Genomic DNA, 11,991 nt, shown 5'->3' on the forward strand with positions numbered 1-11,991 from the left:
ACTCAGAAATCTGCTTGTCTCTGCCTCCCAAGTGCTGGGATTAAAGGCTTGTGCCATCACTGCCCAGCACTGTAGCTCTTTTTGTAAAAAAGCTATAAAATGTATATGAATATAACACAGAGTGTCTTTCATAAAAGCCTATAAGGCTAGACATGGTAAAGAAGGTATGTAATTCTAGGTTCATGGATGGTTAGGGCAGTACCATCCCAAGTTTATAGGCTACCTAGACTCCAGAGTGAACTCAGGGTCAGTATGAACAACTTAGTAAGGTTCTGTCACAAACTGAAAGTAAAAGCTGGCTGGTAGAGGTCAGTGGTAGGCACTTGCCCAGCAGATACAAGGCCCTAGGTTTAATCGCTAATATGAAGTTAGAGAGGGGACAAGCTGCTAACAGAGTCACAAGCCACCCACCACAAGATTACTTCAAGTTGATACTGGAATACTGTAGATATGAGTATCTTATGAAATCTACTGGAATAGACAAGACTTCTTGTGGGGAAAGTTGGGGAAGGCCACACCCATAGGTAGCAGGTCTGTGTGTTGATTGTGAATTCTTCTGATACAGATTTCAAATTTAATCTGCACTTACTTGAAGGTTATACTGTATGTATCCCCCATTGGTTGGTTTGTTTATCTATCTATCTATCTATCTATCTATCTATCTATCTACCTACCTATCTATTTATTTACTCACTGTCTATTTTATTCATGGTTTTATATTTTTGTGGTGCTTAGGATTGATCAAGAGCTTTTAACATACTAGGTAAGTGCTCTCTCATTAGGCTTTATCCTCATCCTGTTTTGTCTGTTTTAGCAAGTGAGTCTGATGTAATTAATCTTTACTTTTATAATTGAGTTATCATACTACCTTTTTGTAAGTCAATCTATTGCTTTAGTATATTCTAACTGAAATATATTTATTGAGTTACTTTAAATGGCTCTAAAATTTGTACCTAAATATATTGCTGTATTTAATATGATGTAGCACAGTAAAAACCCAGTATGATCTATTTTACTTAATTAAAAATTAATTTATTTTTTTAATTCATGTGTGTATGTGTGTTCCTGCTACGGGCACGTGAAGGCATATGTGTGTGTGTGTGTGTGTGTTTGTTTGTGTGTGTGTGCGCACGTGCGCACATGTATGTCTGTGGAGGGCATCAAATCTCTTGGAGCTAGAGTTACAGATGGTTTTGAGTTCCTGCCACGTAGGTGTTGGGCACTGAACCTGGGTCCTCTGCAAGAGCAACAAGTGCCCTGAGTCATCTCTCTCTGGCTTCAATTTAGATATTCTTAAACAGGATATTATTTTACTTAGTTAAATCTGTTTTTATAGCTGACCCCTGGTTTTATTTCTTTTATATACTGAACGTTTCTTCTTCAAATTTTTAAATTTGGGGGCTAAGATATAGCTTAGAGGTGACCACTTACCTAGTGTGTACACACCCTTGCTTCAATCCTCAGAATGGGGGACAGGAGTGGCAAAAATGATTTAGATAAATGAAAAAAGCAAATACAACAATTATTTATTAAACCAAACCAAACCAAACCAGACAACAAACTCAAGTCACCATATATTAAAGTATGCTAAGTCATTTGGTATTACTAGTTAAGATAAACTGGTATTTCTTTCTTTTCACGTAAGTATCATGTTTCTTTCCAGAGTGAAAAGCTTTTGTTATACGATACAGTCCAAAGTGAGCTTGAGGAGAAGATAAGAAGGCTTGAGGAGGACAGGCACAGCATCGACATTACCTCAGGTCAGGGCTGTGGTGTGGTATCCCCAAAAGCCTCAGTCTTCATGAATAGATGCTATGCAAATGCGATGTCCTGGCTAGAAGGAACTGGGGGTGGGGTGGGGGGAGACTTCTGAAGAACGAGATCAAGTAGAGGTTGTTCCTTGGATTCAGAATCACAGTCTAGAAAGATGTAAAGAAAAGGGACAGCATAGGAAAAGGGACAGACCAGCAGTGTGACAGGAACTACCCATGGGACTGTGCTGGAAGACAGCCTCCTGCATTCTTCCAGGCAACGAGTAAATGTTTAAGGGCGGTAGGTTTTTGCCTTGGAGAAAGGAAACACTTCCATGACGATTAGACCAGGTCAGTATGAAGTGTGGCCATTTCAGGATGACTATAGGGAAGTTTTCTCTTGTGCACTGATAGAAGTTTTACTAGATTGGCCCTCAGTTCTTGAGTAGGTATTACTGGTTTTTGTGTTTTGATTTTGCTTCTTTGCTGTAGCTGGGGCAGATGTGATGAGATCAGTGTGGGTGCCTTGCTCATGACTTAGGTGTCTGTGGACAGTTGATTAGTTTTTCTAAATGGATATCCTTGTCTGGAAGGCTGCATAGCTACCTCAGGGCAACCACTGGCTAGATGGCTCAGAGTAAAGGGGCTTGTCTTCAAGGCACCAACCTGACTTTGATCCCCAGCACTTATGTGGTGGAAGGAGAGAACACACCCTCATAAGCTGCCCTCTGACCTCCATGTGTATGTTGTGGTGTGCAAGCATGCACACAACATTATGTATAAATAAATAAATATAAAAAATGAAAACAAAAAGAGAACAAATTACCTCTGTGTGTAGTTTCTCTGGAGACTTGTATGTACATAAGCAGTAAACATGAAATTCTGTGCTATTCTTTCCTCCTGTGGCCACTAGAAATCATCTCACGCTTTGATTCCCTTGCAGAACTGTGGAATGATGAGCTTCAGTCAAGAAAAAAGCGGAAGGATCCTTTCAGCCCTGACAAAAAGAAGCCAGTCGTTGTCTCAGATATCCTTTGCACACTCTCTGGGTTTTCACACTGTGCTTGGCTTGGAAATTGCTGTGGCCAGTACACAGGGTGGAGGGGACACAGCTGGTCATGATGCAGTGTGGTCAGTTTGTACAGGTGCTTTTGAGACAAGGTCTTGCATGTAGCCCAGGCTGGCCTTGAACCATAGTCTTCCTGCATCAGTTCACTGGGTGTGTGACATTCTTGCTGCCGAGTTGACCTTGACGCCTCAACGTCCATATATAGTTTATATGCTGCAGGATCTCGATATTCTTGAGGACTGGACAACAATTAGGAAGGTATGATTATCGAATGGTGCAGCAAAAGTACATTTTTATACTCTGCCTTTTGAGAATTTGGTCATCGATATATGAAAATATAATTGTTGTAAATATGCTTTGCTTAACATGGGCTATAGAATATTTTAAGAATTAGAGACATGTCAGTAATTTGTATTTTTTCCTGTAATAATTTATACAAGAGTAAGTAGAAGCATATGTTTAGTTTGCCTAGAGTGTTAGGGTTCAGAGCTTTGTCTGTTTTTGGTGTATAGAAGGCACCCAGTAAATGTTTTTTGAATGAATACATTGAACCTGTGTGTTTTATATTCTATTAATAACTATCGAGATGTGACTCTGTGATACTTGTTTATGAATGAAGCTATGTATCTTGTCATTTTTTTTTTACTTTTTATTTATTTCTATTACCATTTTTATTTTTCATTTTGCTCAGACTGCTCTAGAAGTCATTTTGTCTTCTAGACCCCCCCCAATAGTCGTTGAACTTGAAAGCCTCCTTTCTTGGCCTTCTTGGGAGGTGGGTTACAAGGTTTGAGGCTTGCTTTCCAGATTAAAAATTCTCATTTTGGGGCTAGAGAGATGGCTCATTTGTTAAGAGCACTGACTGCTCTTCCAGAGGTCCTGAGTTCAATTCCCAGCAACCATATGGTGGCTCACAACCATCTGTAATGGGACCTGATGCCCTCTTCTGGTGTGTCTGAAGAGAGTGACATTGTATTCACATACATAAAATAAATATCTTTAAAATGTAAAAAAAATTCCCATTTTTATAAATTGCCCAGAGAACTTATTTTGGAAGAAAGTGTTCTCTATGACTGTAGACGTCATTAGCCCGGAGGCTGGGAGTGACTCAGTTCTGGTGTGCTTGCCTAACTCGCTTGCCTAACTCGCTTGCCTAGCATGTGTGATGCCTTGAGTTCTTCCCCTAGCACCAGAAGAAAACAAGAACAGCTAATGTTTATATTTTATTCTGTTATTGAACCAATCGAGGACACTGTATGTATTATGGATAGCAAAATCTATTTTCAGTCTGATTTCTCTCCTCTCCCCATCTCTTTTTCTTAGGCAATGGCTACGTTGGGTCCACACCGAGTTAAAACAGAACGTAAGTTATGAGTTGTGACATATTCTGTGGAGAACTGTTCAGTCAGGGTGGTTCAGTCACCTGCATACCAAGGAGGAAGGAGCACAATAGTGGTTCCCTTAACCAGTGATCTCTGTAACTGATGAGGAATCAGGAGTCTCCTGCTTCCTGTAAAAGTTTGAAGGTTTCCAGTGCTGTGTATGTCTTCCTTCTTTCATTGTTAAGCCTTATAGTTCTTACTGATATTAGATCTGTAATACAAGATGCATTTACCCAGGTTTTGTTTTTTGTTTTTGTTTTTTAATTGGCCCCTTACTTCTTTTTTTTCTTTTAAGATTTATTTACGTTGTTATAAGTACACTGTAGCTCTCTTCAGACACACCAGAAGAGGGTGTCAGATCTCATTACGGATGGTTGTAATCCACCATGTGGTTGCTGGGATTTGAACTCAGGACTCAGCAGTCAGTGCTCTTAACCGCTGAGCCATCTCTCCAGCCCCAGCCCCTTACTTCTTTAAAGGAAGTGTTGGGAACTCACAAATTGGTTCCAGGGAGTCAGAATTTTTAGAGTTGTATACTAAATTTCTTAGGAGTGTCTTTTTCTCATTTCCTTTCTTTTTTTAACCTTTTTTTTTTCTGAACAGAGATTAGAATTCTGCCTGTGGAATACTGAGAGATTTTGTTTTGAAATAAGTCTTTTCTAAAATTATGACCTGTTTGCCTTTGACTCCTGAATGCTAGGATTATCTATCTTTTTTTTTTAACCTTCTGATTTTTTTACAACTCTAAGAGAACTGCCCAAGTTGTGATGAACATTGGTCTCTGTGGGTTTTTTGTTGTTGTTGTTTATAGATTTTTTTTTTTGTAATTCTTCGGTATATTATATTGGGGTTAGATTAAAAAATAACTTTTAAATATTAAGGAAAAGAATTTCTTATTCAATTTCAAAAGTATATTTAAGAGATATTTATCTTTAAGAATGTTCCAATTTTTTTCTTTCAGTGGTTCCATTAAACTTAATTTCATATCAGGAAATTAACACCTATATACCTTGACTAGAGGGTCAGATGCCTAAGTCTCTAGAATATTTTTGAATCATTAATTTGGGGGGGGAGGACCTTCAGAAGAGCAGTCAGTGCTCTTATCCGCTGAGCCATCCCGCCAGCCCCGGCTTCCATTTCTTAACCTGTGTTTAGCTTTATACTGCTTTTCTTTATGACACTCATCTCCATTTGTACATTTTATTTTATTCTTAGGAATGATAAATTCCACAATTCTTTTTAAAGAAAAAATTATTATGCTTGTGCATGTGGGGTTTTTTGGGAGGTGAGTGTGTGTGTGTGTGAGAGAGAGAGAGAGTATGATCACATGCATGCCATGGCACACATGTAAGGAGCACGGAACAACTTTTGAGAGTTGGTTCTTTCCATTCACTTGGGGTTTTGGGAATCAGACATCAGACTCGGATCATGAGGCTTGTATGGTATGCATGTTTACCTGTTGAGCCATCTCACTGGCTCTTGGCACGTTTAAACTAATTCTCTACTTGTTTGTCTGCCTCCCGACTGGATTGCAAGCTTTACGGAGTCTGGCTCCTGTCTCTTTGTTTATTCTTTCCTCAGCACCCAGCACAGCTCCTTGTGCATAGGAGGGACTCAGACGTGTAGTGAATAAATGAATGGCTATAAAACAAGCGCATATGTCCTATCACTACTCCCTACATACCAGAGACTATTTTAGGTTCTTGGAGAGACAGTGGGGAAGCAGATAAACCGGGAGTCCGTGAGAAGTTGTGTTGGTGATTTTCTGAGAAGTGAAAGTATGAATGGTGAAGGTGTGGCTAGTGCGTGGTATGACTGTGACAGTCACATGTGTGTGCTTCCATAAAGAACATGTTTTCCCTGCAAATCATTTCCAAGAGTCGGAAATGCTGTTTTACTTAGGATAATTAAAGTTCTGGAAACCTCATTAAACATTATATTCTGCGTCTTTCTAAGTATGAGACGCCTTATACAGGAGGAGATTTGAAAGGCAATTTTCACTGGAAAGGTGGCAGTTCGTATTTTTCAGGGCTGTTTAAAATGGTGCTGGTAATTAATCATTTATGTGCTTGCTTACCTTTCTGGCTCTGCTTCACTGGTCTTTGCTTACCTTTGTTTGCATTAGATAGTAAACTAAAAAAGTAAGATGTTCTTGTTTTTATTACATTTTAGGTTTCTGTGTGATAATATTTCAAGTGTTTTTACACATGTGCATGTATTACTGTTGACTTTTGCAGTTCTGTCTTATTAACATGACAGTTATTTAACCAATCCCTTTAGCGCCTGTGAAACTGGAAAAACATCTGCACAGTGCTAGATCTGAAGAGGGAAGACTGTATTATGATGGCGAATGGTATATACGTGGACAAACGATATGTATTGATAAAAAAGATGAGTGTCCCACAAGGTAAGAAGCTTCCTGGCATGGCGTTGTTTGCTGTTCCACCTGTTGTCAGACAGTATTTGCAACCTCTGAAGGACACTTGTCATGTATCATTAGTTCCTCTGGGTCCTTTTTACACTCAGGTGTGCACAATCGTTAGTGTTTATATTGTAGGCGTCACATTAGAGTTGATCACAGCATTAACATAGTGCATATGCTTGGGATTTTTTATTCATAAGTGATCCTGTTTATTAGTTCTTACATTGTAATTAATTGTTATGATCCTAATACAATGACTTTAAAACCAGACTATTAAGAATTTTTGGTGGGCCAATTACTTCTTAATTCTTCTGGTCCCATTTCAGTTTTCTAGATAAACATACCAGCTGGCAGTGCAGCTCAGTGGTCAGAGTACTTGATTAGCATACATATAATCCCAATTTCAACACTCCATGAACTAGGCAGGGTAGAGAGCCTATAATCCCAGAACTAGGGAAGTGGAAACTGTAAGATTAGGAGTTCAAGGCCAGACTTAGCTGTGGGGATCTCCACAAGTGCCACAGGCCGCAGCCAGTAGAGTAATGAACTACATGAAGCAAGAAAGAAAATCCGGTTCAGTGTGACTTAGTAGCTGGTGTTGGTTCAGACTTCTAGAGTCTGATTCTAGGCTGTTTAATTTGGGCATATTTTAGTACAATTTGGGAAAAAAATTTTTTTTCTAGTGTAACACAAATCTTGTGTGCACAAGGAGGCATAATTACTTCGAACTCTTCTCAAAAAGTATGTGTCACTTCTTCCATGAAGATGGGTTCTAGAGGTGGGCTATGTGTGCTGTCTTAAGGGCCTAGGGGAGGGTCTGGGGTTGTCCCAGTCATACAGACAGCGCAGAGGTCATCTCTTGACCATCTCCAGCCCTGTGTGTGGGAGCTTGTGAGAACTCCTGGCCATTCAGGGAGCCTAGGATCAACTAGGCTATTAGCCAGCTCCAATCCCAGACTTCTGGGTAGAAAGCCTGCGTATTTAACATTCCTGGAATCCCTCCCTGTAGGTTATCTGTGAGCACAGGGACCTCTGTGCTCCCAACACAAATAGCTACAAATAGAGTTGGAGGGCAACCTGGCATACAGGAGACTGTATTTCAGACAAAAAATATTAATTAAGGCAGGAGAGGAAAAGAAAATTAGTAAAACCTTGACGAGTATTTAGTGAGGCTGGGGAAACCGTGAAGCTGCTAAGAGCAGCTCTCCAAGAAGACTGGGTTGGCTCCCAGTACCACAGCTGTTAGTTAGCTCCTGCTCAATGGGGTCTGATTCTCCCGGTCTCTGTGGACACTGCACTCCGTGTACACTATGCAGCTAAAGCATTCATACACTTAAGCTGAAAGCCAAAAATAAATCTTAGAAAAGGAGTACTTTGTAATTAAAATATAACTTTAAAACTAGAAATGTCTTTTTAAGTGATAATCTAGACTTATGGTTTATATAATTATTCATGCAGCCTATAAATTACCTTGCTGTGGTTTTTGGAAATATTAATGAGTTATTGCTTTCATCCTTTTTGGTAAATTCTCAGAGTATCAGCTTTCTACAGTTAAGAAACACCTTTTTTTTCTAGATAACATTTGAGTTGATAGTACAGCCTCTGGTAAGTGAACCTGCTGAACCTATTTTAACTGATATGAAACCTTGCTTTTAAGCTAGTAATCTGAAGATTAGTATAAACCAGGTGGAGGTAGAGAAAATGCAAGCTCAGGGCCAACCTGGGCTATAAAGACATGTCTTTAAAAATATAAGGAAAAGGAAAAGAGAAATAAACCCCCAGTAATAATAAAATAAATCGAAATGAAATGAGCCATATTGTAATTCATTCTTTTTTTTTTTCTTTTTTAGTGCTGTAATTACAACAATTAACCATGATGAAGTTTGGTTTAAGAGGCCTGATGGAAGCAAATCTAAGCTTTACATTTCACAGCTACAGAAAGGGAAATATTCAATTAAACATTCGTAATCACGATTTAAGTGTTACCTACATCTACCTTATTAGTGTTACCAAGTGTAATGTGCCATGGGAGCCAAGAAAATGTATTCAGCAGCTTAATATTTTCATCCAATCATGAGAGAATGTGTCTTCTAGGTAGTACTCTAAATAGACCCCATATTAGTAAGTCATTAAGAGAAATAGTGATAAACTCTAATCATGACCATCACGTTTATTTGCCTCGTAGGTCCCGTGCCAACAGGTCTGTTTGGTATGTATTTTTTTCTCAGTGTTGTTTCATTCTGTGTCTTACTCATGTGAGTGTGCCTCACCTTCAATGAACTACAAGCGCAGTCATCTGCAGTTTTAAATCCCCACCATTGCCACTCGTGTTTGTACATAAAACTGATGAAATGTTTCCTATGAATGATTTGTATTAGTGCATTAGTTTCAATCAGAACTGAAATTTATACATAAGTGTGTGAGTGTGTATATACAGCGTCCCCAGCATACTTAGAACTGGTGGCCTACCTGTACAATCTTGTTTTACTTACCCCAAATTAATCTGTTGGGTTTGAGAAGAAAAGGGAGCACTTTTCTAGACTGGTCTTCCTTCTCTTCTTCCTTGATGGCGGTGACCTCTTTTGCCGATCATATTTGGTGTTTATTAGTAGCATTGTGTCAAGTGTGACCATTGTTGCGGCCTGTGTTCATTGTGAGCTCTTAGAGGGCAGGTATCCTGCCTGGTGTTTATGATGCACAGTGTCAGAGTGACAAGTGGCTGGCAGTATGGTCGTGCTTTCTGCATAGCTGAACTTTCGAAGATTTTAGTAAGCATTTTCCAGAGGCAAAACTAGATTCCTACTCTAATTTTATTGCTAGACACTTCCCTTAACTCTACCACCCCCAAATTAGTATTTTTTAAAAACAAAACAAAACAACAAACCAGTGTTTTTAATATTTTAAGGCCATTTGGTGCAATTTAGAAAATGTTGGCCTCCCTTCCCTTAGCCATATTCAGAATTAACTTGGAAAGCCTCTGGAACTGTGTAGAAAACTGGAGCCCTCAGCTGGCAGTGCAGTTGGCTACAGTGTGTATGTAGGGTACAACCAAATGAAGTACTCTACTGTTCTCATGCACTTTAATTTCTGTTACAATGGTATTTAAGAGGATGAGGAAGACTCACTTAATACTCCTCAAAGGAGTCTCTGCATGGTTCCGTTAGTTCCTTATGATTTTACCTCTGCAGGTGTCCCGTGCACTCCACAGTTGCCAAATTGTAACCATCTGACTTTTGAAGTTCAGTATCAGCAACATTGTGCTGCTCTGTTCTGTTTCTGATCACCCTTAGTGGCTGTGCAGACTATCCCAATCCAGTAGCATTTGGCAGTGCTTATATATATATATATATATATATATATATATTATACATATATATATGATGTTTGATAAGCATTTTTAATGAGATTTGTATTTTTAAATTTAGTATGTAATAAAGAGAAGTGTTTGAACATCATTTGCAGTGTTGTGTGTTACTTATTTTTACTCACGTTCAGTTGTTTATACCCAGTCCTCTTGTGCTGCCGTCAGCAGGCCCACTGTGCTGGGCAAGGGCTTCTGCTTGGCTTCCCACATGTGCACCTCTATGAGGTGTATGTAGGTGTTCAAGAAGCTAAGTTATATTTAACCAAAAACACACATGCAGTTGTGTTATACTTTAATAAGTGTACCCTGTTTTGAAATTTTAACCAGAAAAAATTTAAAGATTTATTTCTCACACTTACTATGAAAACTTTAATTTCTATATTCTGACTTACTATTCCACCCTCTTATTAAGATCAAGGTAAGCATACATTTGTCAATGGCATGAGTAATATTTCATATCTCTTGCCAATGATATGAAGTATTTTACTACAGTTTCCCATTAGTCTTTTTTTTTTTTTTTTTTTTTTTTTTTTTTTTTTTTTTTTTTTTTTACTTATTTTGTTTATTTACATTCCAATCATTGCTCCCCCCACTGGTCTCCCTCCACAGTTCCTTATCCCATTCCTCCTCCCCCTTGCCTCCAAGAGGGTGCTCCTCCCCTCCCCCCCAGGCCTTCCTAATCCCTGGGCCCTCAAGTCTCTCAAGGATTAAATGCATCTTCTCCCACTGAGGCTTGACCAGGCAGACCTCTGCTATATGTGTGCCACGGGCCTTGGACCTGCCAGTGTGTGCTCCCGGTTGGTCAGAGCTCCCTGGAGCTGGGCTAGTTGAGACTGCTGGCTTTCCTATGGGGTTGTTCTTCCCTTCAGCTTCTTTAATCCTTCCCCTAATTCAGCCATAGGGGTCCCTAACTTCAGTTCAAATGGATGGCTGTAAGTGTCTGCATCTGTCTCAGTCAGCTGCAGGTAGGGCTTCTCAGAGGACAGCCATGCCAGGCTCCTGTCTGTAAGCACATCATAGCATCAGTCAGTAATAGTGTCAGGCCTTGGTGCCTCCCCCACCCCACTCCAATGAGGTGAAGATCAAGTTGGGCTGGTGATTGGACCGCTTTTCTTTCAGTCTCTTCTCCATTTTTGTCTCTGCAGTTCTTTTAGAGTAGAACAATTCTAGGTCAGAAATTTTGACTGGCTTGGTAACCCAGTTCCTCCACTTGAGGCCTTGTCTGTCTATTGGAGATGGATTTGTTGAGTTCCCTATCTCCAATGTTAGACATTTTGACTAAGACCTCTGAAGATGGAAAGATCTCCCACACTCATGGATAGGTAGGATTAATGTAGTGAAAATGTCCATCTTACCAAAAGCAATCTACAGAGTCAATGCAATCCCCATCAAAAAAATTCTCAACTTCATATGAAAAAACAAAAAACCCCAGATAGCCAAGACAATTCTCAACAATAAAAGGACTTCAAGGGGAATCACCATCCCTGAACTCTAGATGTACTACAAAGTAATCATGATAAATACTGCATGGTATTGGTACAGAGACAGGCAGGTTGGTCAATGAAATAAAATCAAGGACCCAGAAGTAAACCCAAACACCTATGGACATTTAATCTTTGACAAGGAAGCCAAAAACAGACATTGGAAAACAGTAAGCATCTTCAATAAATGGTGCTGGTCTAACTGGTGGTATGCCTGTATGTAGAAGAATGAAAATAGATCCATATTTGTCACCTTGGATGAAACTTAGGTCCAAGTGGATCAAGGGCCTCAATGTAAAACTAGATACACTGAATCTGATAGAAGAGAAAGTGGGGAAGAGCTTTGAAGTCATTAGCACAGAGGGAAAGTTCCTGAACAAGAACACCAACGGCTTTAGGCCTTAAGATCAACAATTGATAAATGGGACCTCATGATACTGAACAGCTTCTGTAAGGCAAAAGACACCGTCAATAGGACAAATCGGCAACCTGCAGATGGGGGAAAAAATCTTCACTAACCCT

At 39.5% G+C, this 11,991-nt stretch overlaps 1 protein-coding gene across 1 annotated transcript in view; it reads left to right on the forward strand.

The window, feature by feature from the left end:
- Brms1l (BRMS1 like transcriptional repressor) overlaps window positions 1-10,079 on the forward strand; it is a 33,407-nt gene extending 23,328 nt beyond the window's left edge. Inside the window, exons 5-10 of the mRNA XM_031356128.1 lie at window positions 1,664-1,760; window positions 2,695-2,778; window positions 3,014-3,078; window positions 4,144-4,183; window positions 6,483-6,609; window positions 8,475-10,079. Of these exons, the coding sequence (XP_031211988.1) occupies window positions 1,664-1,760; window positions 2,695-2,778; window positions 3,014-3,078; window positions 4,144-4,183; window positions 6,483-6,609; window positions 8,475-8,592 (531 nt within the window). The 3' untranslated portion in view covers window positions 8,593-10,079. The remainder of the gene's footprint in view (window positions 1-1,663; window positions 1,761-2,694; window positions 2,779-3,013; window positions 3,079-4,143; window positions 4,184-6,482; window positions 6,610-8,474) is intronic.
- The last annotated feature ends 1,912 nt before the right edge of the window (window positions 10,080-11,991 follow it).

This window comes from Mastomys coucha, unplaced genomic scaffold (assembly GCF_008632895.1).
Source record: "Mastomys coucha isolate ucsf_1 unplaced genomic scaffold, UCSF_Mcou_1 pScaffold6, whole genome shotgun sequence".
NCBI classification, from domain to species: Eukaryota; Metazoa; Chordata; class Mammalia; order Rodentia; family Muridae; genus Mastomys; species Mastomys coucha.